The sequence below is a fragment of the Pteropus medius genome, unplaced genomic scaffold (assembly GCF_902729225.1).
Source record: "Pteropus medius unplaced genomic scaffold, Ma_sr-lr_union100, whole genome shotgun sequence".
Classification (NCBI taxonomy): domain Eukaryota; kingdom Metazoa; phylum Chordata; class Mammalia; order Chiroptera; family Pteropodidae; genus Pteropus; species Pteropus medius.
Genome location: NW_024352837.1, coordinates 55,850 through 80,323, shown reverse-complemented (window position 1 = coordinate 80,323; position 24,474 = coordinate 55,850). Strand labels below are relative to the sequence as shown.

Genomic DNA, 24,474 nt, shown 5'->3' with positions numbered 1-24,474 from the left:
CTTCTCTTAGAGGAGTGGGCTTTTTTGATTGACAGCTAAGTTTGACAGGACTCAGTGACTCATCATTTGCTTTCTGCGCATGTTCCTTCTCAGGTTTCAGTCTGTTATAATGATATTAATGAACTTTTGGGCATATGCCTCATAGTATAATGATGGTATATTGAGGTTCAGGTGAACTGAAGGTCATTGAGGTCTTCATTGTGCGGGGTGTGAGTGACTGGCTGAAACTTGTACCCAATTTTCTGCTTACTCGTTTTCTTTTGTGAGTTACTTTTTAGCTCAAAAATTCCCTCTGGCTTGCTTAATGGTGGACGGACTAGGGCGAGCCCTTTTTAGAATAGGATGACCTCAGTGTCTCAGGAGGACCTGAAACCCCCTAACTAACTTTCCTGCCTAACCCTTTTCTAAGAGCCATGAAGTCCCCTTTTATTAGTATGGACACTGAGGTGGTGCAGAACAGGGCAAATTTCCCCGAGTTGGTGGGGAGACCAATCCCTGTCTGAGAGAGGAGGAAGGTCCTTTGGCAGAGTGAAGAAAGAATTCAACACACACGCCAAAGTTAGAGTCAAAACGAAAGTTTATTAGAAGAGGGGTAACTCTCTTAGAGACAGAGTAAGAGGGACCAAGAGAGGCTTGGAAAGACAGTGGAGGTGGGGGGCAAGTGTTCAGGGAATTCAGTTTATGTATCATTCTTTAGTTCCTGTGAGTTATTGTTTAAAAGACTTTGTCAACCCATTTCCTTCGATATAGACGTACAGTGAGAAAGGGGAAGGGTCTATAGCGTGAAAACGTAAGAACATGTAAAGTGGAAGGCCTGCTGGCAGTTCGAGGCCTTTACTCCATAGGTTCCCCGTGGTTTTAGCCATAGGAAGTGATTCTGGATTCCTGTTTCCCCTTTAGGTGTGGGGAATGGGAAGTTAGTAATCCAGCAGACCGCTCCCTGTGTTCCTCAGGTGACCTCCCAGCCTGGCTGCAGGGCTGATCAGCACATTGCAGTCTCTGAATGTGGCTTGATTAACATTTTTAACCCTCTTGCCTCCTCCCTACATTAGAGGCGGGGAGGTCTCTTCTGTATCTGCTTCCTGCTGAGGAGAGTTGTCATCCCTGCCTATTGGGGTTTCATGGAACTCTTTCCCTCTCTGCCTTAGTCAGGACAGGGTCTTGGGTTTCCTGTTGAAGTGCCACCTCTGTCCTTAGACAAAGAAAAAGATACCAACTTGTTACTTGGATCATATATCTAGTTACATTTCTATTATTGATTTGCCTATCGAGAGAGTAAAGGAAATCAGGCTTGATTAATATGCTTCATAAAAGAAAGAAAAAACTTAGGTTAAGGTCCCCTCCCTGCTTGGACTCTAAGGGCCCTCTTTTGGCCTAAAGCCATTCCTGCTTTCTAATGGGCCAAGGAGAGTGCTCAGTTTCAGTGATCCTTATCAATACCCAGAGGACCTGAGTCACCACTTTCAAGGTAATTCCTTATCAATACCCAGAGGACCTGAGTCACCACTTTCAAGGTAATTATCTAAGTCTCAGGGAGACGGTCTTGCTCCAGAGAAAGGAGGAAAGAAGAGACTTAACTATGTTTACTAAAAAGGTTAAGAATTTTGCAAGTGATGCCCCTATCCCTACCTCAATACCACAAAATATTCAACGTTCAGATTTCTGCAGTTATCTCATAATTTTTCCCTGCCCTGCCCTCATTTCCTTCCCTTCTACTTTTCTTTATTCCTTTATTTCTCCTCCCTCCTTTTTTTTTTTTTTTTTTAAATAAGAGTTGTTTGAATAAAGATCCAAATCTGGGCTTATTTTTGAATCTTCGAGTTCTCAGCACCTGGTTTAGTGGCCAATATATAATAAATCCTCAGTAAATGTTTGCTGAATGAATGAATCATCAGAAATCTATAAAACGTCCTGGTTGAATTAAGGTAGCCTTCCTGTCTTTTTGATTGGTTTCTTGGGATGGCTTTGGTTTCCGATAACTGTGGTTGGAGGTTACAATAGATGTCTGCGGCGCCCAGTGCCTGTGATCTACATTACTAAAGGTCTGAGGGCAGTGAGTGTACCTGTGACTCAGACTTTTACAGGCTGGAAGGAAAATGGGCCCTTGCCTGTCTCTGCTTTTTTTGTCCTTAGTCTCTTGTTTTCTCGCTTAGAGTTTAGACTGAGCGAGCATGTTTGGCTTTTTTTGCTATTTCTTCAGAACAGGGATCCTGAACTGAAGGAGATCCTCGACCCTATGGATAGCTTACCTGCAGTGCTGTGGTGGCACCCCAAGGTTTACCCCTAACCCCCGGACTATGAATATGTTTAGATATCATGCCCGCGATCTTACCTTATGCAGCAAAAGGGATTTTGCAAATGTAATTAATTAACATTAGCAAAAAAGGTGATCCGAGTGGGCTTGATCTAATCACACGAACCCAGTAAAGCAGACAGTTTTTTCCAGTTTGTTGCAGAAGAGGAAATCAGAGATTAAAAGTGTGAGAGGGATTCAATTTCAGGGATGTTCTCCATTGCTGAGATGGAGGGGACCTCGTGTCTAGGACCTGAGAACATCCTTAGTAGCTGAGAGCTGTCCCTAGCCGGACAATGGGACCTCAGTCTCATTACTTCGAGGAACTGAATTCTGTGAGCTAATAAATGGGTGTGGTTTTAAGCCACTAAATTTGTGATCATTTGTTTTGCAAAAATAGAAAATGAGTACCTGTTAGATTGAATTAGCTGTTCCTTTGCTTATTTTATTTTTAAAAATGAGATAAGATGAAAATACATTGAAATGCATACAGGAATGCATCTTAAGTGTACAACTAGATTTTTAGTAAATGTCTACACCTGTGTAATTAATCTTCACCTGAATTGAGACATCGAACATTTCCATCAGTCCAGAACGCTCCCTTTGTGTACCTTTGCGGTTAATTCCACCCCTCCCCCGCCCGACGGTGAATTCTAACACCATTAATTACTGTCACCTATTCTTGAAGTTCATTTAAGTGGCCTCTTAGAGTATGTGCTTCTTTGTGTCTGGCTTCTTTTCCACAGCATAATGTTTTGGAGTTTCATCCCTCTCGTTTTAGTAGCAGTTTGTGCCCTCTTTATTGCTGATTAGTATTCTCTTGTATGGATATAGCATAATCTTGTTATCCAGTCACATGTTGATGGATATTTGGGTTGTTTCCGTTTTTTGGCTATTATGAATAATGCTGTTATGAACATTCATGTGTGACTGTATGAATATCTATTTTTATTTCTCTTGGGTAAACACCTAGGAGTAGGATTACTGAACTGTATATTTAACTTTATTAAAAAATGCAAAACTTTTCCAGAGTGGTTGTGCATTTTATATTTCTGTTGGCAATATCTAAGAATACCGGTTGTTTTCCATCCTCACAGTACTTGGTATCATCAGTCTTTTAAAGTTTAGCTATTTGTCAGTAATTTCTTTTTGAGTACTTGATACCTTGCAGAATATATTATTTATGTTCTGTTTTGTCTTGTGGAATGTTCTCCCAACTCCCCAGTTTTTCAGTCTTACCTGTGTTTAAGGCCAGTGTTTCCTAACAGGGAATATATTGTGAGAATCACCTGGGAGTTTTTCAAAATATACAAGTCACAGTCTCACTCCAGACGTACTGTATCAGCTTCTTCAGGGATGGTTTACAGGCTTATTATGTATGTTGAAAAGTTCCCTAGGTAATTCTGATTTATACTCCTTGCTGAAACCCTCTACTCTTAGGCTCAAGTCCTACCTGTGATAGCAGCCTACATGTTAAAAGCATCTGGGAAGCTTTAAAAAATGACCAATGCCTAGGTTCCAGCCCACACTAATTAAATTGGAATCTGTGGGTGGGGACTGAGTATCAGTTGTTTTTAAAAATTTTCCCAGTCATTCTAATGCTTAGCCATATTTCTATTGAATTTCTCTCTGTCTTCTCTTGTGGCTTTTATCTCTTTCTATTTTTGTGTTGTAATAATTTTTCATGTCTTATCTCCTGTCTTAGGACTTACGTTCCTTGAGATAGGGACCCCTTATCATTTCTGTCTTTCATGGTGTCTAACACTGAGACTTGTAGCATAGTAGGTGCTCCATGAGGATTTTATGGACACATAGATTGGTCACTAGGAAAAGAGTCTCAGTCGCAGGTAGGTGGTGTCCTGAGTCTCAGGTGTGCACATTAACGTTACAGGTCGGAGTTGTTGCGTGCAACTGACATTTTAGGTGTGGGTAACCCCGCTGTGAGATACCAGAGGGAAGGAACATTTCCCTGTGTGGTATTCGTTTTCAGGCCTATCATTGTGACTAAGAATTATATGTGTGTGGGGCTGAGGGGAAGGGGTGGGTAAGGAGACAGGTCTAATTAGAATGGAGGGATTATACTAGAGAGGAAAAAATCTGAACTTACCTGATAGGCCAGGGCAGGCCACTGTAGATTCCGAAGTAGGAGAGCGAACCAGTTTTTAGGAAGGTAATGAGTCAGTGGTTCGCAAGAAATTTCTATAGAGAGAATAGAGACAAGAAGTCTAGCTGCACTTTTAGCAGCATGTTGAGGGCTGGGGTTATTTGGGTTGATTGGAATGGAGAGGACACAACTGAGAGATGGTAAAAAAAAGTATCGACAGACTTTGGCAATGTGTCGCATCTGGGAAACCAAAAGCAAGGGCTGAGGAAGCGGTCGTGTCACTGAGGGTCATGAGTGAGCCGTGGGGAAGCCAGTTTAAATGGGGAGTAATTTCAGAACGTATTCGGATTTGAGTGTCATGAGTTCTGGCAAGTAGGAGGGGCCATCTGCAGAGTGGTCACTGAAGCCTGGGAGGTGGTGTGGAGGGAGACGGCGGGGCCTGAGCGTTAACTCTGGTGTGTGTGTGTGGGGATGCAGTGTGTGGGTGGAGGACGGAAGGAGGGGGTTGCCCAAGGAGACAGTTGTCCGTGGTCTTAGATGTAAAAATGAACACTGTGAGGATGGTGAATATACTTTTGAATTTGGCCAAGAGACAGATGCTGATTTTATGCTGCTTCCGGTGGTCTTGCGGATGGAGGAGAGATTCGATGAGGAAAAGACAAGACAGCACACGTTTCAGTCGCTCGGAAGTGAAGGAAATGAGGTAACAGGCTCATACTTAATGTAATTAATACATGAAGGTTATTCAGGTTAGAAGAGATCTGACCCCAGGAGGGGCCAAGGAAGGTAGAAGGTGCTAGAGAGATTTCTATGTGACAGAACCTGTGGAGAATCCTGTGATGAAAAGTCTGTTGCTGCACCTGATTCACTGGAGCCACCTGTGGGGGAAAGTGTTATTTGCCCCGAATAAAGAGGCCGGGAGGTGTTTTACTCATCATCTTTCCCAGAGGAAAACAGGCAGCGTCTTGCAGGCGGGTTGCCGCCGTGGCCTGTTGCTTCTAGATGGACTCACTGTGTTAGCAGGTGTGCAAATGAATTTGGCGAATTCTCTGATCACTACATCCAATATCTGTAGACTTAGAAATAGACTTACGCTGACTCCCTGTGAAGCGATTTCTCTTTCTTCTGCATGTAAAGAAGACATTGTCTAAAGTAATATCAACTGTGAGGCGGCATGTTGATGTCTGACATAATTTTTATTATAAATATAAAGCAAATTTTACAAATAATTCAGAAGTGGCCTTAGCCAGGCAAAATTAAATAACACAGTATAGCATGGATGAGGGGAAGTACACACAGTCTGTCAGGTTTAGAAAACCCCGAAAGAGGTACCTGAGTACAGAGAACTCCCAACTAACCCTCCTTGAGGGGCCTCGTAGACACAGCATGAGATCAAGTAATCAGTATCAAATAAAACCTTTCCGTCAACAGCCCCAGAGAGAGTCCATCTGTATAGAAGGCTGGGCGGAAGTACATTTGCCTCTCCTTCTCCTGCCCTTCCTTTTTATTCTGACACATTGGGACTCACAGACCCTATGGGAGAAAACAAATTTCAGAGTCTGTTCAAGAAGCTGGGGGCGCAGTCATAATCCTCCCACGTCCCACGGAGCGTCAGCACCTGTGCAGCCTTCTAGGTTATGAACAGTATCAACAGTGTGATAGTGTTCCCTTCGGGGTGCCCACTTCTCAAGGACCAAACACATCTCAGCAGAGGCTAAGATTTCCTGAGAGAGCGAGTGGGGCGGACGGGCAGAACATGCACAGGCAGAAACGTGGAACACAGTGGGGCTGATGATCGGCCTGAGATGCCTGGAAACTGAATTCCATCCACTTCTAGCCATGAATGAGAACTGCTGCTGCTGCTTTTCTGTTCAGATCCCCTGACACGAAAGCCTTGAGGAGTTCCTGCCCAGGGGACTTGAGGGGTCTTGGTGGCTTCTTTCACCTAAGGCGCTCAGATTGGTTTACACAGCTAAGTAAAAATACCCCCTTTCACATAAACAAGGAGTTACAAAAATGAAAACGGTAGAATGTCTCCGAGAAACAGGAAAAAAACCCAATGCTCCAAATTGTTCATTCTTTAATAATTATTTAAATAATCTCTGAAGGGTAACGCTCTGATTTCTTTCTGAAAATTCCCAGCAGATTGTCTCTGTTGGGAGCTGACTGCCCACTAAAGCCACAGCCCTGTCACTCTGCAGGCAGTTCCTTGAATAGAGTCCATCGAGTTATTAAAACATACGTGGTTTTTTTTTTTTTTTTTTTTTTACATTTTCTATTGAGAATCACCTATAGTTTTCCTAGTTGCTTCTAGTAGATTCTCTGAAGACAGGCTTGCCAAAGAGCTTAGGTGACATTCTAGCCAAGCAGCGAGGTGTTTAGGCTCTGGTCCTACATAGACAACCTAACAGTGGACAAATGTGTCGAATTTTCCAGTTCACAACTGGTTATATATTTGTTTTCCTGTGTGTAGCAGGTTCACACTGGGCTTTGGAGAGACAGGAGCAACTTTTACTTTTTCTCTCTTCTTTTCTGGCACATGCATTTCAAAAGATAAAGATATAACTCTCAGGGTTACAGCAAATTCAAGTCACACTTCGATAATAAGTGTGTTCTGAATAGGTAACTTTAGATCAAGTCCAGGGCAGGAAAGGGGGAGGGGCCGAAGTTTCTGGCAACTCTCAAGGTCTGTTTCGCCAAATTTCAGTGACAAGAAAGGCTGGCCTTCCTACAGACTCCCGGATGTACCTTTCATCTGTTGACTCTGAAGGGAGGCACTTGACCAGGCAGCCTGGAGGGGCCTCACTAGGAGTGAAGCAAGGAGAGAGGCTTCTCCTTCTCTCTGAGGGGAAAGGGATCCCCTAGTGTCTCTCTGAAGGGAAAGGGATCCCCTAGTGATGGAGATGAGAAGCTTGGGATCAGTTGGCAGTGCGGTGAGCAGGGCAGGTTGCATTACTTCTTTTTTACTTCTGAATAAACTGTTTCTGTGGCCGCTGGGGACAGGGAGGCTGAGGTTGGTCTCTTTGGTTCCTGGGCACTGAAGTTCAGGGAAGAATATGCAACTTCCTCCATCTGAAAGGCATGAGCAGCAGTCAGTTAAGTCACTGTCATAGGTCAGGCCCTCACCCTATCTGGTGTGATTCAGCACCACCTGCTCTCACCACTTTGAAACTTCTAGCTTTGGAGAAGGGTTTATTTTTTATTTTTTTATTTTATCCATTATCTCTGCTTGTTGACATCCTGTTGAATGATCATTAGAAGAGATAGATTATGATATTCATACAACGGAATATGATGATACAGCCATGAGAACGAACAACTACCAATGCATACCACAAAATGGATGAATCTCACAAAAACGATTTGAATGAAAGCAGCCAGACACATTCAAGGATATGCTTTGTTTTTCCTTTTACATACAAGGATATACTATGTAAGAGCATAAACAGGAAAAACTAATCTAGTGCATTGGAATTCAAAATAGTGGTCAGTTCCTTTTCGGAGGAAAGGAACTGGAGGGTTTCTCTGAGGGTGATGGCGGCATGTTCTGTTTCTTGATTTCAGTGCTGTTTAACTGGGTATGTTCAATGTGTGAAAATTTATATCATTACAATATACTTATGGTTTAAGCACTTTTCAGTATATGTGTGTGCTCCATTGACAAGCTGAGAGAAATTGGGTAAGACTATTATATAAAGTAGAGGAGTCAAGACCTCAGACCCATTGGAATGGACATTATCCTCTGGCAGTAAGAGCAGGGCCAGGCTGAAGGTAGAGGAGGGAGGATGACCCAGTGCCTTCCTCATGCTGGGCATGGCGCTGGTGCTTTGCATTTGTGATCTCGTTTAATCCCTTCGGTCTTTCTCGAAGTGGGCAGCATGCCCATTTTACAGATGACAAAGCCGAGGATCGAAGAAGTTAAGTTACTTGCCCAAGGTCACAGAGCTACTAAGAGTCACAGGCAGGATTCATCCCAGGACAGGGAAAACTCTAGAGTCCATGTTGTTCATGAACCAATACGTCTTTGTTTGTTGCTGCGTTGAGGAACTGGGACCTAAACTTGATCTTACCTTAGTGTCTTCAAGAGTAACCCATTCTGCACAGAGCTATTTCCAAGAGAAAGTGAGCCAAGAAACTAGCTACGCTTACCTGGTTAGGTGAGTGGTCAAAATGTCTCTGACCTGGGGAAGAGAAAGAAGAGTTAGCGGTCCATGAAAATGCAGAGCTGACATATGGCTTCAGAGGGTGGTGTTCCTCACTGCTGTGATCTGGAGCCGAAGCAGGTGGCAGGTGGTGGGAGGGTGGGGCGGGGAGGTGGCCCATGATCACTTAAGGAATTTGCTTCCCTCAGAGTGTGTGGTCCAGACCCAGCGCATTAGTGCCAGAGAGGGGACAGGAGTAGAACCTCAGAGGGCCCAATCGACTTCTGAAGACTTTTTTCCAGTTCACAATGCCTTGATTTTTGCCCAGATGTGTTTCTCAGCAATAGGCGCCAGTGGCAAGGAGTGGCAACGAGGCCCGCAGCACCCAGAGCACCACAAGACAGGGAGAGCGCCCACGCCCGTCACAGAGGCAGGAGGGGCAGGGGGAAGGGTAAGGAGTGGCTCCTGGAAACATGGCCCTCTTACCCAGGCCTGCCATCTTACTTGGCCTAGGCTGAGTGAGTATCCCCCAGGGCTGTGTCTCAGGGGAAACTTTTGTGGCTAGAAGGGTGTGAGGACTTAAGGCTGGGAAACAGAGATCCCAGAGGGGCGGGACTATTTGGGGAATCCAGGATTCCCCGCTGGGGCAGGGCATGTGGTAGAATACACCAGCTCACTGGGTGATGGCTTTACTTACTGTGATTGGAGGCTGAGGGTTTGTGCTCTGTGTGATCGCGCTGGTCACTTGCCCTAAATAAATATCAGACATTGTGACTGCTATTCCCAAGCACAGGCTCTTTGCCCCTTGAGTGAGGAAGGACACTGTCCCAGATAATTCCGTGGGGCTCCTCAGCGTTCGTTTACACCAGGTCGGCCCTGCCTTTCCTCTCAGCGCCTCCTCTCCACTGTGCCCACCATCCCTCCTGGTGCGCACGCCTGTCCTGCTGCCTGATGTTCACGCTTAAGCTCTCTCTTTAACTGCTCTGAGCCTACTTCTGCCCTGACACCCTTCCCTTTTGTGCATAGATGCTGTTTTTCTCACTTTGTTTATTGCCCAAGAAGCCTCTGATTTCTGCTTTTTCTTGGGTTCTCTTCCTCTCTTATCTCTCCCTCCTCCTCCTCCTCTGGTTGACAGAGCTCACGACTTATTTTTCTCTTGCTCTTCCTTTCATCTCATTTGTTTTCCTTCTTGGACCTTGGTTTCCCTGAATGGGAGACCGAGGAACATAATTGGATCTGTCTCCTCTAAAGCAGATGGGGATGGGAATAACCAAGTCCAAGAGAGAGTTGGGTACAGGAAGCTTGAAGACCAGGGTAGGAGCGGCCACAGGAATTAGTGCCGAGAAGCAGGAGTTTAGGAACGAGGAGGAGCAGATCCAGGCCCAGAGACAGAGGGAAATCTCCCCTCTCCCAAGCATGGCGCTTAGCCTCGCAGGAAGCTGCACAGGAGGAAAGGCCATCATACCCTCCAGTCTTTCTGCTGTACAGAAAGTACGCCAGGGCTGCTATGAGAGCCACCCCGACCAGGACTCCAATCACGATGCCGACGATGGCCCCGTCTGAGAGGCCAGCACTCTCTGCTGTTGAGTCATCTGTCGTGGATAGAAAAGGGAAGAATAAATGAAGGTGATGTTATTTTCACAGTGGAGGTGGCCTGGGGAACAACTCTCAACATCGAGTGGTCTCTACTCATTCCTCCAAGGTGTACATTTTCTGTGGGATGGCTGCTGTGAGGTGATTATATCCATGTCTTTTTTCTCGCAGTGTATTTCTAAGTTGGTGGTCAGACCTGCTCGATTCCACCCTGGCCTTTCTGCACTCAGACCATTATGAAGCTTGGAAATGTGAGAAAGGCTGATTGCTACTTTTGTATGTTATGACTTCCCACCGTGTCATGGTTGCATCTTTTTCTGTGTACCAGGTGTGGCAGCCATGAATCTGTGCCTCTCGGGTCGTTCTCCCTTGTGCTGGGGACTTAAATGACGTTCAGAATGCACCACCTTCTCTATACAGAGACCACGCTTCCCATAGGCTCCATCTAGGACATGAAATCATCTTAATTCTGTGAGAAATGGTTTTCCTCTGATGGATGATGGATACCAGCTTTTGCCACTTCTGTTCAAGCTCAAGGAGCCCCCGTCAGCCTTGCTGATGCTGCATTGCAACCTAAAACTTCCTTCTCCTTCTCCTTCGCAGCAATCAGATCTGCATTGTGGTCTGAGGACTCTCCCAGGCTCTTCCCACTCCCATCCCACTTTCCTTCCCAGGCAGTTTTCCCAATAAATATCTTGCATGTCTCATCCCATCTTGGCTGCATCTCAGGGGATGAAAACTGACAAACCAGGCTTGAAACTTTTGCACTCAACTCCTTTTTATCTTTTCCCATATTTAGTCAGTAACCATGTCCCAATGATTTTTGTGTGTAATGCCCCCCACCCAATTATAATACATTTTGCATCTGTCTTTTCTTTTTTATTTTCACTGCTCTCATTCAACTCAAAGTTAATGATTAATGTCAGCTACTGTTATGGGGCACTTACTATGATGTCAGCCTTTGTGCTAAATACTTTACATGCGCCTCATTTGATTCATGTAATAACCCTGTCAGGTAGACATTATTTCCACTTTAGGATGAAAAAGCTGAGGCTTACAGCAGTGAAAAATTTACCCAAAGTCATATGACTTGTAAGAAGTGGACCTGGGATTTGACTCTAGAACCATCTGTCTTCACAGCGGCTATTAATAGTGGTAATAATAGCAGGTAACACTCACGGACCATTTCCTCTGTGTGTGGCATTTTGATAAGGGTTTAATTGATTATTACATTAAATATATAAAACTACACCATGAAGCAGGTACGCTTATTTCAATTTTCAGTTGAGGAACATGATGTGTTAAGACTCTTGTGCAAGGAATTTGTCATTGTAAATGCTTACATGAAAAAGGAAGATCTCAAATCAGCAACCTAACTTTACAACATAAGGAACTAACAAAAACACCAAAAAAACAGAGCTAGCAGAATAAAAGAAATAATAAAGATTGGAGTGGAAATAAATAAGATAGAGAATATAAAAACAATAAAGAAAATCAATGAAACTGAAAGTTGATTCTTCAGAAAAGAAAAACAAACTTGACAAACCTTTAACTGGATTGACTAAGAAAAAAAGAAGATTCGAATGACCTAAATCAGAAAGGAAAGTGGGGAAATTACTCTCAATTCTACTGAAATAATAAGAATTATAAGGGCACTATAATAAGTGTCTGCCAATACACTGAATAATGTAATAAAATGAACAAATTCCTAGAAACACAAAACCTACTAAGATGGAATCACAAAGAAATAGAAAATATGATAAGACTATAACTAGTAAGGAGAATGAATCAGTAAAAGCATTCAACAAAATACACCATTCTTTCATGATAAAAACACTCAAACTAGGAAAAGAAGGAAACTATCTCAATGCATCAAAGGCCATATATGAAAAATCCACAGTTAACATCATTCTTAATGGTGAGAGACTGCAAGTTTTCCCTCTAAGATCAGGAACAAGACAAAGAGGCCTGCTTTTGCCACTTCTATTCAAGATATTATTGGAAGTCCTTGTCAGAGCAATTCGGCAAGAAAAAGAAATAAAAGGCATCCAAATTGGAAAGAAGTAAAATGATCTTTGTTCACAGATGACATGAAGTCACATGTAGAAAACACTAAAGTTCCCACAAATCAACCATTGGAAGTAGTAAACAAATTCAGCAAGGTTGCAGGATACTAAATCAACATGCAAAAATCAGTTGTACTTCACTTGAAACTAATTTAAATAAGTAAGTTTGTTTAAAAAAATTAGTTGTACTTCTATACACTAACAATGAACAATCTGAAAAGGAAATTAAGAATACAATTTCATTTACAATAGCATCAAAAAGAATACAATACTTAGGAATTAACCAAGGAGACTTGTACAGTGAAAAATTACGAAACATCACTGAAAGAAATCACAGGCACAAATATGTGGAAAGACATCCCGTGTTCATGAGTTGGAAGACTTAATTCTGTCGAGATGACAGTGGTACCCAAAGTCCTGTCGTTGAGAATTGATAGGACTTTTTTTTGCAGAAATAGAAAAATCCAACTTAAAATTCAAATGAGATTTCAAGGGATCCCAAATATTCTGATTTTTGACAGAGGTGCCAAGAGCATTCAATGGGGGACAAGGCAATCTTTTCAACAAATGATGTTGGGAAAACTGGATATATATGCAAAAGAATACAAAAAAAAATTAACTCAAAATGGACTTAAATGTAAGACTTAAAAAAAAAACAAACAAAAAACTAAATCTAAGAGCTAAAACTATAAAAGCTCTTAGTCGAAAACAGAGGGTGAGTTTTTTATGACTTTGGATTAGGTAGTGACTTCTTGGATATGAAACCCAAACCACAATCAGCAAAAGAAAAAATAGATTAGTTGGACTTCAGCTAAACTGAAAACTTTTGTGCATCAAAGGATACTATCAACACAATGAAAAGACAACCTACAGAGTGGGAGAAAATATTTACAAATCATATGTCTGATAAGGAATTAATATCCAGAATATATAGAGAATTATAACTCAGCAACAAAAAACCCAATGAAAAAATGGGCTAGGGACTTAAACAGATATTTCTCTATAGATGATAGTTACATGACTAATAGTCATATGAAAAGATGCTCAACATCGCTAATTACTACAGAAATGCAAAATAAAACCTCAGTGAAATACTACCTCACACCCAAGGGGATGGCTATCATATATTTTTAAAAAGCCCAAATGACAAGTGTTGGCAAGGTTGTGGTAAAATTGGAACTTCTGTACATTGCTGGTGGGAATGGAAAATGTTGCAGCCAATGTGGAAAATGGTATGGCAGTTTCTCAAAAAGCTGCACAAAGAATTACCATTTGATGCAGCAATTCCACTGCTGGGTGTATACTCAAAAGAACTGAAAGCAGGGATCGAACACATATTTGTATACTTATGTACAAAGCAGCACAATTCACAATAGCCAAAAGGTAGAAACAGTCCAGAAGTTCACGGTCAGATGAATGATAATCAAAATGCGATGCATACATACAAGAGAATGTTATTCATAAAGCCTCAAAAACGAATGAAATTATGATATATGCTCCAACATGGATGAACCTTAAGAAATCATTTATGAAATAAGCCAGACACTAAAGGACAAATATCATATGATTCTACTTATTCAAGGAATCTAGAATAGTCAAATTCATAGAGAGAGGAATTAGAATGATGGTTACCAGGGGATGAGGTGGGGAGTGGGGAGTTATGTTTAATAGGTACACAGATTTAGTATGATGAGATGAAGAAGTTCTGAAAATGCAGAGTGGAGATGATTGTGCAAGCGTTAATATGATTCTACTAATGCCACTGAACCGTATGCTTAAAAATGATTAAAATGGTAAACCTTTTGTATGTTTTACCATATAAAAATGGCTACAGCAGAAAAAAAAAGAATCTTGTCAAGGTCACACAATGATTGCTAGACCCAGAATAAGAAACTAAGGATATCCGAGCAGAGACAGAACTCTTAACTACTTTGCCATTCTGTTTACTGTAATTGGTCTCCTGATTGATAGTCTGCCCCTCGTGATGTCTGTGCGTTTTGAACATCATCGATAGAACGATCCTCCAGGAAGATGTAGGATGGAGTGAGGGGTCACTTACATGGCACATCCAGCCCAAGGGGGTCACTTTCCTAGAGCTTTTGTGACCTTCCACATGAGCTCCGATAGGAGCTATCTAGTATGGTAGCTTTACACAGAGAAGGGAAGGCATTTCCTTTTTGTTAAATAATTATTAGAGAATGAGAACTGTCCAGCCATGACCTTAGGACCTGGAGAAGTTCCCATCTAAAGGATTTCTCAATCTGATAGGACTTTCTCTCCTGGCCTGTGGACTGACTATCACAGAGAGGGAAATCTCCAGTGTAAAGTAGTCACAGTTTCAAAAGGCTGGTACTCTTAGTCTTCTCTGTAAACTATGAACTTTTTGGCACTGCGCCTGTCCATGAAGGGACTTCATAGATGAATCTGTGTATTTTTCAAGTATGTGCCACTATTCACTGTTCTCCTTTGGTATATCATATAAACTGGTGTCACATAGTGTTATATAGATGGTGACTTCAGAGCCAGGACACAGCTCAGAGGAGCCTGCCCCATGGCTCGCTCTTTTCCCATTTCCACGCAGCCTGGCTTGAGGGAGGCTCTGGTGTCAATTGGTGTTACAATTTTGCCAACTGAGGACAGGCCACCCATGCAGCTCCTACACAGGCCCCTGATCCACCACAGATGGCATCAGAGCAGAGTCAGTCACCAGGTGAGCCCAGAGCACAGCGGAGCGCAGAGGACTAACTTGCTCACTCCTCCTTGGAGATGGTTTTGTACTTTTGTTTTGGGAAAAAAAAGAGGTGAACTTGATTCAAAGCCCTGTCTTTTCCTTGTAGCACATGGAGTAGGTAACAGGAAAGAGGTGACAGAGGAATGTGTTAGTGATAGAAGAAGCAACTTGACCTTGAGGACCCATGGCTTTTCCCCTCTGTGAAGACTCCTCCACCACATGGGGCTTTCTGGGGCTGAGAGAACCCCAACCTCACATTCCAGGCTGGACCTACATCTGCCACGAGAAATCAGAGAGCAAGGGGAGGAAAGAGTCTGCAGAGATGTCGGAGGAGGGTTCAAGGGAAGAATTTGTGATTTGCTCATGTCCATGGCCACGGGATGGCAAATAACACCTAGGCTGTCTTCTGAAAACCAGACAGACCTCCACCCTGAGCTGGTGCCAGTGGTCCAGGGAGCCACTTACCTGACACTGTGATAGTTTTGACTGTGGTCCTATTGAGGCCAGTGACAGAGTTATGGACGAGGCAGGTATAGGATCCACTGTCATTCACAGTGATGTTGGGGATAAAGAGCTTCTGTGTGAGCTGCTGGGGCCTCCCATTGATGAGCCAAGAATACTGTGCGGGCGGGTTAGAGGCTGCGTGGCAGGAGAGGCTGAGGTTTGCCCCGGAACTGTAACGGGGGTTTGAGGGGGAAATGGTGGGGGTCTCCGGGCCATCTGGAACAAAGAGAACAAAGCCAATGTGACCAAATCAGAGGGAAGGGGAAGCTCATTGTCTCTACAGGGCCACACTGTCCCTCTGAGCTGGGTCATTCTTATTTTAAAATGTCCCAACCATAACCCCCTGTGTTCACTGAGCCTGAGTCTGAGACATTAACCTGTTTCCTATGGCAGGTGGTTGACCCCGAGTTTCTCAAGACAGGAGCAGCCTGTCCCCTCCTAGTCTTGGCTCAAGGCTGGGACTGCCCGGATTTGCCTGGGACAGGAAGTCATGGCCAGCCTGGGTGCCTGGGGTGAGGGTCTGTGTACTTGGACTTCAGAGGGATGGATGCAGCCTGGCCTCTGGCAGTGTGGCTTTGGGCGGGCAGCCTGGGCCAGGTAGGAACAGAAGTTACTCACAGAGGACGTTCAGGTGGAATGGGTCACTGCGGCTGGCACTCCCGGGGTTCCAGGTTATACACTCATAGGGTCCTGTGTCATTCCTTGTGACACGGAGTAAAGTGAGAGTCCTGTTGTCCTTGGACAGCTCCAGCTGGGCGCTGTCCGAGATGTTCTGATGGTTGACTAACCACAGGTAGGTGGTGTTCTGAGTCTCAGGTTCACACGTTAACACTACAGCATCCTTGTCCTCCACAGGGTCAGAGTTGTTGCTTGTGATGTTGGGTGTGGATAGTGCCGCTGTGTAGATAACAGAGAGAACAATGCCCTGTGTGGGACCTTTGATTCCTCCCAAGGCATCTTTAATCAGAGCTGGGCTGGCATCTCTCAGCTCTCAGCCAGCCCAAGTCCTTCAAAAAATAAGGCAGGTCTGCATTTCACATGACAAATGCATGAAGATCTCGGCGCTGAGAGAACCCAAGGCCAGCAGCCCTATGTCTGGGAGAAAGCACAGACTTTCTCAAGTATCCATTAAGTATCAGGGTTTGATCATGGAAATACACTGGACTGGGAGTCTGAGACCACTCGGCACCTGTCTGACCAACTTGGGGTACTCAGCTGGACTGTGGGTGCTGAGTCCCTTCAAGCTACACAGGCCTATGCTGCCTGGTCCAGGTGTGTTTTCACTGAAGCCTCACTTTCCAGGTTCCCCTAGCGATGAGCAAAGGTGCCATCTCACTGTCCTTAAACCTTGAGAAGGCTGGGTGGTTTGGCCTGGAACTGGGTGTGTGAGCAGAATAATACACGGGGAGACCAGAAGGATGTCTGGCGGTCAGTTCAGTTCTCAGGCTGTGGGCCTGCGAGGTGGGGGAGTCTGTCCTGGTGTTCAGTGGTGACTGACGAGAGACAGTGACCGCATAGATGGTAGAGCGGAGTCCAGGAATGATTTAGAAGAGAGTGCGGGGGAACGGCTGGGGCTGCCTGGCTTTGGAGCAGAACCCGCTTTCTGCCCTTAGTCCTTAATGCCCCCTGTCCCACTGTAGAGTGTGGTGAGGACCACGGCGATCTTTCCTGAAATACATGTAGATATTTTCTGATGCAGTTGTGGTGACCAGTGGAAAGGAGGTTGGATCCTGGCCCCCTAGACCACTTGCGTTACCCAGTATTAGACAGATATTTGAGAAATTAAATTGTGAAAGAAGTCGTGAAAATCATTATTAATGCTGCAAAGAGCTTAGAACAGTTTCTGGAGGACTCTCTCTCTAGAGACCTCTGAAGGTCATAGACCAGGTTCTACAGTCCATCCATGGTCACACTGTGATCAAAGGAAGATGCCACCTTGGGTTTGAAAGCAGTGACTCCCCGGGGACAGAGAGAGTGTGAGCCTGTTAAGAGGACAGGCGTGATCGGAGGGGAAGTCTAGGTGTGTCTGCTGTATAAAGGGAGGCACGATACCGAGTGAGAAATGATATGTGTATGTTAGTAGATTTAGGAAGCAGGTCCCTGTCGCCAGTTTCTAGGGACGGTCAGGAAAGTGGGGAGCAGCTCCTACTTGGGCTAGTGGTCCTTAATTTTTTCTCTAATTCAGGAGACAGAACTAGAGTTTGATCAAATTCATCTAACCTGGGCAGTGTCTGAGTGTAAGGACATTGGCCGGTGATCTCACTGTCTGAGGGGACCCCACCCTATGATAAAGTTGCCGCCGTGAAGACACAGGGGTGTGAAATAGTGAACAAATCTGTCAGACAGCACAGGATCACCGGTCCCACCTTGGGAAATTCTTGGGAGCCACTGGGAGGAACGGGAGCCTCCCCAGGACGAGGATGTGAGTCATGAGTCAGGGGTGAAGTGAGCCTGAGAGCTTTCGGGGACTGAGACCTGTCCCTTTTGCATTGGACTCCCTGGTTGAGTCATGTAGAGAGCAGATCAGGGGGTCCCAGTCTCTGTCATGTGGCCTGTTCCTCTTGTTGGCATCGAGGAGGGAGAGAGCCCTGGACAGGGCACAACGGAAGCTCGTTCTCCTGGTGACCTGGGACACTGGCTCATGGTAGAGCCCGGGGCTGCTGCTCTGACTGACTTCTGTGTCCTTTCCTCTTGCCCGAGAGGGTGGGCCTGTCTCCAGGGGTTAGTGGGAGAATCCAAGGAGGCTTCCGGGAGGAGGAAGCACAGCAGAGCAGGGCAGTGTGGCTGGAGTGAAGGAGGAGGCAGGTGAGGGACATGGGAGGAGCAGAGAGCCAGAACTGTCCATGGCAGTGAGCAGTGGGGGTTACAGGTGACTCAGAGGCCCCACGGCTGCCCCAGAGCAGGACCAGCGAGGCCAGGAAAACCCTCCCATGGCCAAGCAGCCCCACAGTCACCGTGAGACTGGCTGCTGGGGGTGCTTAGGGGCAGGTGGTCAGAGGGATGGAACGTGGGTCTCAGCCCCTGGAGGGACAGGGCACAGGGGTAGCAGAACCTCTTAGGACTCTGCATCCAGGTGCTCGTCTCTGCAGAGATTATGGATCATTTACTCGTTCATTCATTTCACTCATGCGTTCCCCATAATTCCTTCCTCCTTCATCAGAACACTTGAGTGTGTGTCGCATGTTGGGCCCTGAGCTGGTTGCAGGTGTGGAGTGGGGAGTGAGCAGGAAAGTCCTTTCCTTCGTATCCAGCGGGAGTGACACCAGCACCTCAGGAAACAAAGTGGTTTCGAGTCCAGTGCAGGGAGGTGTGGATGGGCCACCTGAGGTGTCCCCAGCACTGATTCTTATTGTTATTACAGATAATTTGATTCTAGAGTAAAAAACAGATTAATTCTTCATTTCTTTTCAGTCTCTAGACCAGAATCTGTCCCTCTGACCTAGGGAAGCTTGAGAAGAAAGGACGTGAACCCCCACCTGGTTTCAGGGTCTGCACATGCACAGCCTGGGGGTGGAGGAGAGGACAGGGCTATGTTTGCAGAAAGATCTCGGCATGACTCAGATGGGCCAGTCATGGTCTGTGTGACCGGTTCAGTGACTGTAACCCCCCGTAAGTCAGTCTCCCCTGAAAAAAACAGGATGAATGGTAAACGGTCTCAGGCTTGCCATGTTACCTGCGTGTTAACCGTAAATCTTTGACAATTGCCTGACGGGGAGCTTGGAATAGAGGAGCTGCCCACGTTAACAGCATGTGGTATTGATGCGTCCGTGAGAGGGGCTCCCTGGGCTGACCCCCGGGGGATGAAGAGGTGCCAAGAGCCTCTTCAATCCTCTGTCCCTCCTGGGGATGCCGACCTTCCTCTGGAGTCTCCGAAGTCCCCCAGGGCAGTCTATTAATAGCCCAGGGACTTTGTCCACCTGTGCTCTCCACTCAGAGTCTTGGGCGAAGAACCAGGCTCTGCGCCTGTCCAGATGTGGCTCTTGGGCTGAGTCCTGGCTGGTGACCAGTTCAGATGACCTTGTGACTCAGACAGTAGGGAAATCCTTGCTGCCACTCAGCCCTGCCCAGGATGCCAAACCCAACCTGACACAGGCTCCCTGGGGTCCCTGGAGTCAGGAGCCCTGGGACAGGGGTCTGGGGAGGGGCTGCCCGGGCTGAGCTGCTCTGCGTGGATCCCAGGGGGCCCCTCAGGCCAGGCCACGACCAAGCCCTGCAGGGTCTTTCTCAGGGTCATGGTCACGGGAGGGGCCCAGGCGCTGGACTGAGACTGGTCTCCCTCCACTGAGCTGCTCCCATCAGACTGGTCCTTCCTCCTGCGGTGAATGACTGCAGGGGCTGGAATCCGGGAAGGGAGCTCTGATCTTAGGAAGTGTGTCTCCACCGTGTGTGTCCTGCACTCAGTGCTCAACCCCCAGCCTGGGATGCAATGCAGGGGGCATCGAGGCAGAGTCCAGGGCTGCCGATCCTGCATGTATGAAGTAGAATTCCCCACCCGACACCCAGAGGACAGAGAGGAATCACTCACGGTATACGCGGAGCTGTGCAGTTACTTCTTCATTCAGCAAATTTTTCTTTATGATTTGTAGGGTGTAGTATCCTGTGTCCTTTAGGGTGACATTCCGGAACAGCAGGGATCCATTGGGGTATATTGTCTCCCGACCACTGTATCCAGGCCCCGGGTTATTTTCTTGACTCTCTATTACATATGATGCAATTAGACGGTTGCTGTCCACACTTGCCCCTTTGTACCAGGAATAGCCTGTAATATTCACAGACACATTGTGGACAAGGAGAAGCACATCCTTCCCTTCGGCAGCATTGGACGGCAATGATTCAAGAGTGGGTTGTGCAGTGGTGGGCGGGTTCCAGGAGGTTAAGAGTGAGACTAGGAGAAAAGAGAGAAATTGGTCAATATTTGGATCCATGCATTAGGATGGAAAGATGAGGCTCTGGTGAATGAGCAGGTGTCTTCATCTTTCAGCCTTGGCAGGAATGTGAGTGTGTGTGTGTGTTTGTGAGGGCGTGTGTGTCTCCTATGGTCAAGGGCAGCAGCATGGCCACCATTACTTCAGCACCTCCAATCCCCATATTTCCTGTTTCTAAAACTGTTCCCCAGGTGTCTGCCTGGTTCACCCCTTCACTGCTCTCAGACACCTGCTGCATTTCAGGGGTGTCCTTGGGAGACACCTTCCCTGACCACCTCCTCTGAAGTCCCTCCATCTTCACTTTCTGACCTTTCCCTGCCCTGTTCCCTTCATGGCACTTGTCAGTACCTGACATCACATCTACATCTTTAGTTGTCTTGTCTCCTCCCCATGGAATGTGAGCTCCATGCAGGCAGGAGCTTGTCTGATCTCGTTGCACCCCCAGTGCCTGCAACAGGCTGCAAACACCTGTGGATGAATGAACGTGTGTTCCCAGGGCCCTCCACCTCCTGGTGAGTATCTGCCCCTTTCTGGGGCTGATGGTAAGGACAATGTGTAGGGCCCCTGGTTAAGCTTTTCTTGGTGTCACCTCGACATAAATTATTATTACCACCAGGTTTCAGAAATTACTGCTCAGCGATGAATAACTCGTCAAGCTTACCCTAACTGAGGTTTTCCTGACCCTCACCATGTCCAGCTCCTGAGACTTTCCTGTTGCTGGCCCCCTCCCCCATCCTGCTCTCTTCTATGCCCTCTCTTCAGATCCAAACAGAAGCCTGACGTCCCCTCTTAGCCCTGTCCTCCCCAGGAGACCTCAGACAGTCTCTGTCTCCCACCCTCCTGTCAATCCCTAGAAATCACCCCCTCTCACCTGTCAGCAGGAGCCCCTGCCAGGGGGTGCGCCCTCTGTGGGTAGGTCTGGAGGGAAGCTCCATACTGTCTGTCACCTGCTCTTCTCTTCCTCTGCAAGAGCTTGGGCTCCAGAAACGCTCTCAGGCACCGCTGTCCGGCTGTGTCGTATTTGCTGTCCTTCCCAGTGCGTTGAGCTTTCTCCTGGGGCAGGAGTGCTTCCTCGGTCACGTGGGTGGGGGCGGGGTTTCTGTCCAGGACCCTCCCTCTTCCCTCATTCTTGCCTCCCCTGTTACTTCCTTTTCGTTTACCTTCTGTCTACATTTCTGCTCCCTGAGAACTGCTGAGGTCTCTGCCTTCTTCAGCAGATTCTCCACACATGTGGACACGCACGCGCACGCGCACACACACACACACACCCAAGTCTGGGACCTCGGGGCGCGGGAATTCCCCACAGCCGCATGTTGGGTGCAGGGTAGCCTCCCTCTGAAGATTCTCTTGTGCTTTCTGGCATTTCCCTTCAGAGCAAGAGCCCCGGTGGTGACGTCGGGAACTCTTGTCACAGGGATGTCATCTTGCTGTGCATTCGATCACCTGTAGAACTTCATAAAGATTGTGAGTGCCTAGTTGACACCTTAGAAATACTGCTTCAGCATACCTGCTAACTAGGATGCCTGGCCATGCCGAGATGCAGGACATGAGGGTGGGGCAGCCCCGGGGCATCCCCTCCCCCTCTCCCGTGCACAGGAAGGGTCTGCAGATCCTGCTAAAATGCAGATTCTGACTCTCGGTGTGTGGTGGACAGGAGACTCTGCATCTAACAAGCTCTCAGACGTTGCCGATCTTACCAGCCTGCGGGGCACTTTCAATAGCAAGGTTGATGGGATCCCTTCCCCTGTGAGGAAGACCCACTTACTCCAACACTGCCCTCTGCAGGGTCCTGGTCTTAGGTCCTTCAGCACTGCACGACCCCAGAGATCCCCAAACCTAAGGATTATTTCTGTTTGTGGCACAGAAATCCAGCTGGGCACCGGGGTCTCCCCTTGTTCTCGAATGCTCTGGGAGGGTTGGATTTCCTCCCAGCAGGAAGGTCACAGAGGCAACTCTGAGGGTGAAAAAGGGGCAAGCTGGGTGGTGACTGGTGAGGGGACCCACCCTCTATCTCCAGCATCACCAGCCTGGCCTCTGCTTTCAGGGATGGAGACCCAGGACCAGGTGTCTCAGGACCAGGTGTCTCACACACAGTTCCCCGGTGTGAAGGAGGAGGTGACATACCTGGCCTGGGAATAAAGGACATTGGTAGGAGGTCAAGTGGCTGTGGGCTCAGTGGTCCTCAAGGGACAGCTTCAGCGAGACCCCCTCTCTCTCTGTCTGTTGGGGCAGCCTCTGTTCTCGGCCTGGGTGACTTTCCTGGGGTCACCCCACGTTCCTCCTGGGTGGTACCAGGCAGGGAATGGGGAACAGCACAGGGACCCCTGACAGATCAGGTGCTCTAGATCCTTGGAACGATTGGTGGGACAGAGCAGGCACGTCGGAGAGGCCCAGAGGGTCTGTGGGATGGAAATCAGGCTCCTTCTCCACCTCTGTTAAAGCCAGGTTCCTGTGTTAATTTCCTGTGCGTTTTCTGTGTGTCTCAATGTCGCCCCCTGGAGGGCATGATAAGACCTGTGCCAGTGTCAGGGCTGCACCAGGGATGCTGGCCAGGCTCGGAGCGTGAGAGCTGACCCTGAGCCCTGGGCAGAGATGGGCTCTGAGCTCCAGGCTGAGGGGTGGGTCACCTCGGGTCCTGGTCACTGCAGGTCTCAGGCCACCTGACTCCATTCAGTGCAGCGTGAGCCCAGGGAGAGGACGGGTGTTGACCAGAAGACTCCTGATCAAGTGTCAGGAGAACTGTCCCCTCAGGGGAATATGCTGTTTCAGGAGGTCTCTCTCCCCGAGTTTTCAAAGGAAGGGCTCAGTGAGGGGCCTCTTGAGTCTTTCAGGAGAGGGTGGCAGCCTGGGGGGCTGGCCTACAGAATGCCCTGTGCTTCCTACATCACAGCACGGGTGTTGCGTCCAAGTCATCTGTGTCCCTGTCTGTCATCTGCTCTAGGCCTCCCCACAAGGCTCAGGAGCTGAAGCAGCTCCACATGGAGACTCAGCCAGGGGACCTCATGGGTTCTTTGTTAGGGGAGAGGAGGCCCCTTGGGACCCTCAGCCCCTCTGAGATGGAAATAACCCCAGATCCTGGGTTGTCCCGCTCCATCCTGCACAGAAAGTTCCCCTTGTTCCCCAGGACTCCTTGGGTTGATGAGATGTCTTCAGGAGACCATAGGCAGGTGTCCCCATGGACCAGGGACCCTGGGGTGGGGAGTTGCCCCCCAATTTCATCGTGGTCAGAATGGGCTCCTTCCCTGGCGGTGACTCCAATGGGCTGGAGAATCTAGAGTTCATGTCAGGGCAGGTCTCTGTGAGAAGAGGAAGGACCGAGGTTCTTGTCCCCACAAGGAGACGTAACTCCCAAGGTCAGATGGGGACGCTGTGGTTTCCTGGGAATGAAGAGGGGTCCATTCCTCACTGTCAGGAGGTCCCTGTGCTTTGTCCTGACTCTATGAGGGGTAAAAACCCTGGGATAGCCATGGGTACTTGGTGGTCTCTTTTCATGTTGATGCCAGTGCCCCCATGTCTATAATGAACATGCTCCAACCTCAGATGTTACACAGGGTAACAGGTGTTGAAGGAGTCCCTGATACAAAGACCCCTATATTAAGAGCCTCACGGTGTTTCCGGCCTCACCTCTTACCCTATAACTAGTAACTGCACACACACCTCATTTCTTTAATATAGCTTTTTTTTTTTTTTTTGATTTAAGCTAGTTTTGCCCAGATAAAGGCTTTATGACTCATTTGCCTCCCCCTCAACCCCATAACATAACATGCCTGCTTATTAAATCATTAAGCTTTAGTACATGCTTAACTGAGCTTCTGGTCTATAATCATGTGGACAAACAGATGTCAGTTTAACTTTTGACTAAGGATAACATCTTGGCTTTAGGTGTGCTTCAGCCCCAGCCCATCGATGCAGAAGGCCACGGATCAAACGTGATGGCACCATGGCTGATTCCAGGATGGGACACTTGGACACAGTGTTTAACTGTCTCAGCTCCTCCTTGTGAGTCCCTCCAGGTGGCCTAAGAAATCAGCCAAGGCTGAGAAGACAAGATAGATGGCCTTAGCTGCCCAGCTCCCTTAGTTGCCACGACTACACCCACGGCTCCAACTCCCTTAG

The 24,474-nt window shown here is 47.1% G+C and overlaps 1 protein-coding gene across 2 annotated transcripts; it reads right to left on the bottom strand.

The window, feature by feature from the left end:
- Positions 1–5,574: 5,574 nt before the first annotated feature.
- Positions 5,575–21,568, bottom strand: LOC120592354 (carcinoembryonic antigen-related cell adhesion molecule 6-like). 2 transcript variants are annotated; one of them, XM_039849952.1, is made up of 8 exons: positions 21,230–21,568; positions 19,959–20,318; positions 16,052–16,330; positions 15,395–15,649; positions 10,005–10,131; positions 9,237–9,289; positions 8,547–8,578; positions 5,575–7,469 (listed from the first exon to the last, which is right to left on the bottom strand). In XM_039849952.1, the coding sequence occupies exons 1-8, from the start codon at positions 21,291–21,293 to the stop codon at positions 7,350–7,352; spliced, it is 1,290 nt and encodes a 429-aa protein (XP_039705886.1). In that variant the 5' UTR covers positions 21,294–21,568; the 3' UTR covers positions 5,575–7,349. The 2 variants fall into 2 exon arrangements, with proteins under 2 accessions (XP_039705886.1, XP_039705887.1); XM_039849953.1 differs by lacking the exon at positions 9,237–9,289 and having other exon boundaries at positions 21,230–21,567.
- Between the last annotated feature and the right edge of the window lie 2,906 nt (positions 21,569–24,474).

What these genes read in the sequence shown, in the direction of transcription:
- LOC120592354 (XM_039849952.1), bottom strand. Translation starts at nt 21,293, where the DNA reads ATGGAGCTTCCCTCCAGACCTACCCACAGAGGGCGCACCCCCTGGCAG. An exon ending in TGCACAGCTCCGCGTATACC is followed by an intron (nt 16,331 to 19,958) that starts GTGAGTGATTCC and finishes TTATCTACACAG; the next exon opens with CGGCACTATCCACACCCAAC. An exon ending in TTGACCACTCACCTAACCAG is followed by an intron (nt 7,470 to 8,546) that starts GTAAGCGTAGCT and finishes CATGCCTTTCAG; the next exon opens with ATGGAGGAAGTTGCATATTC.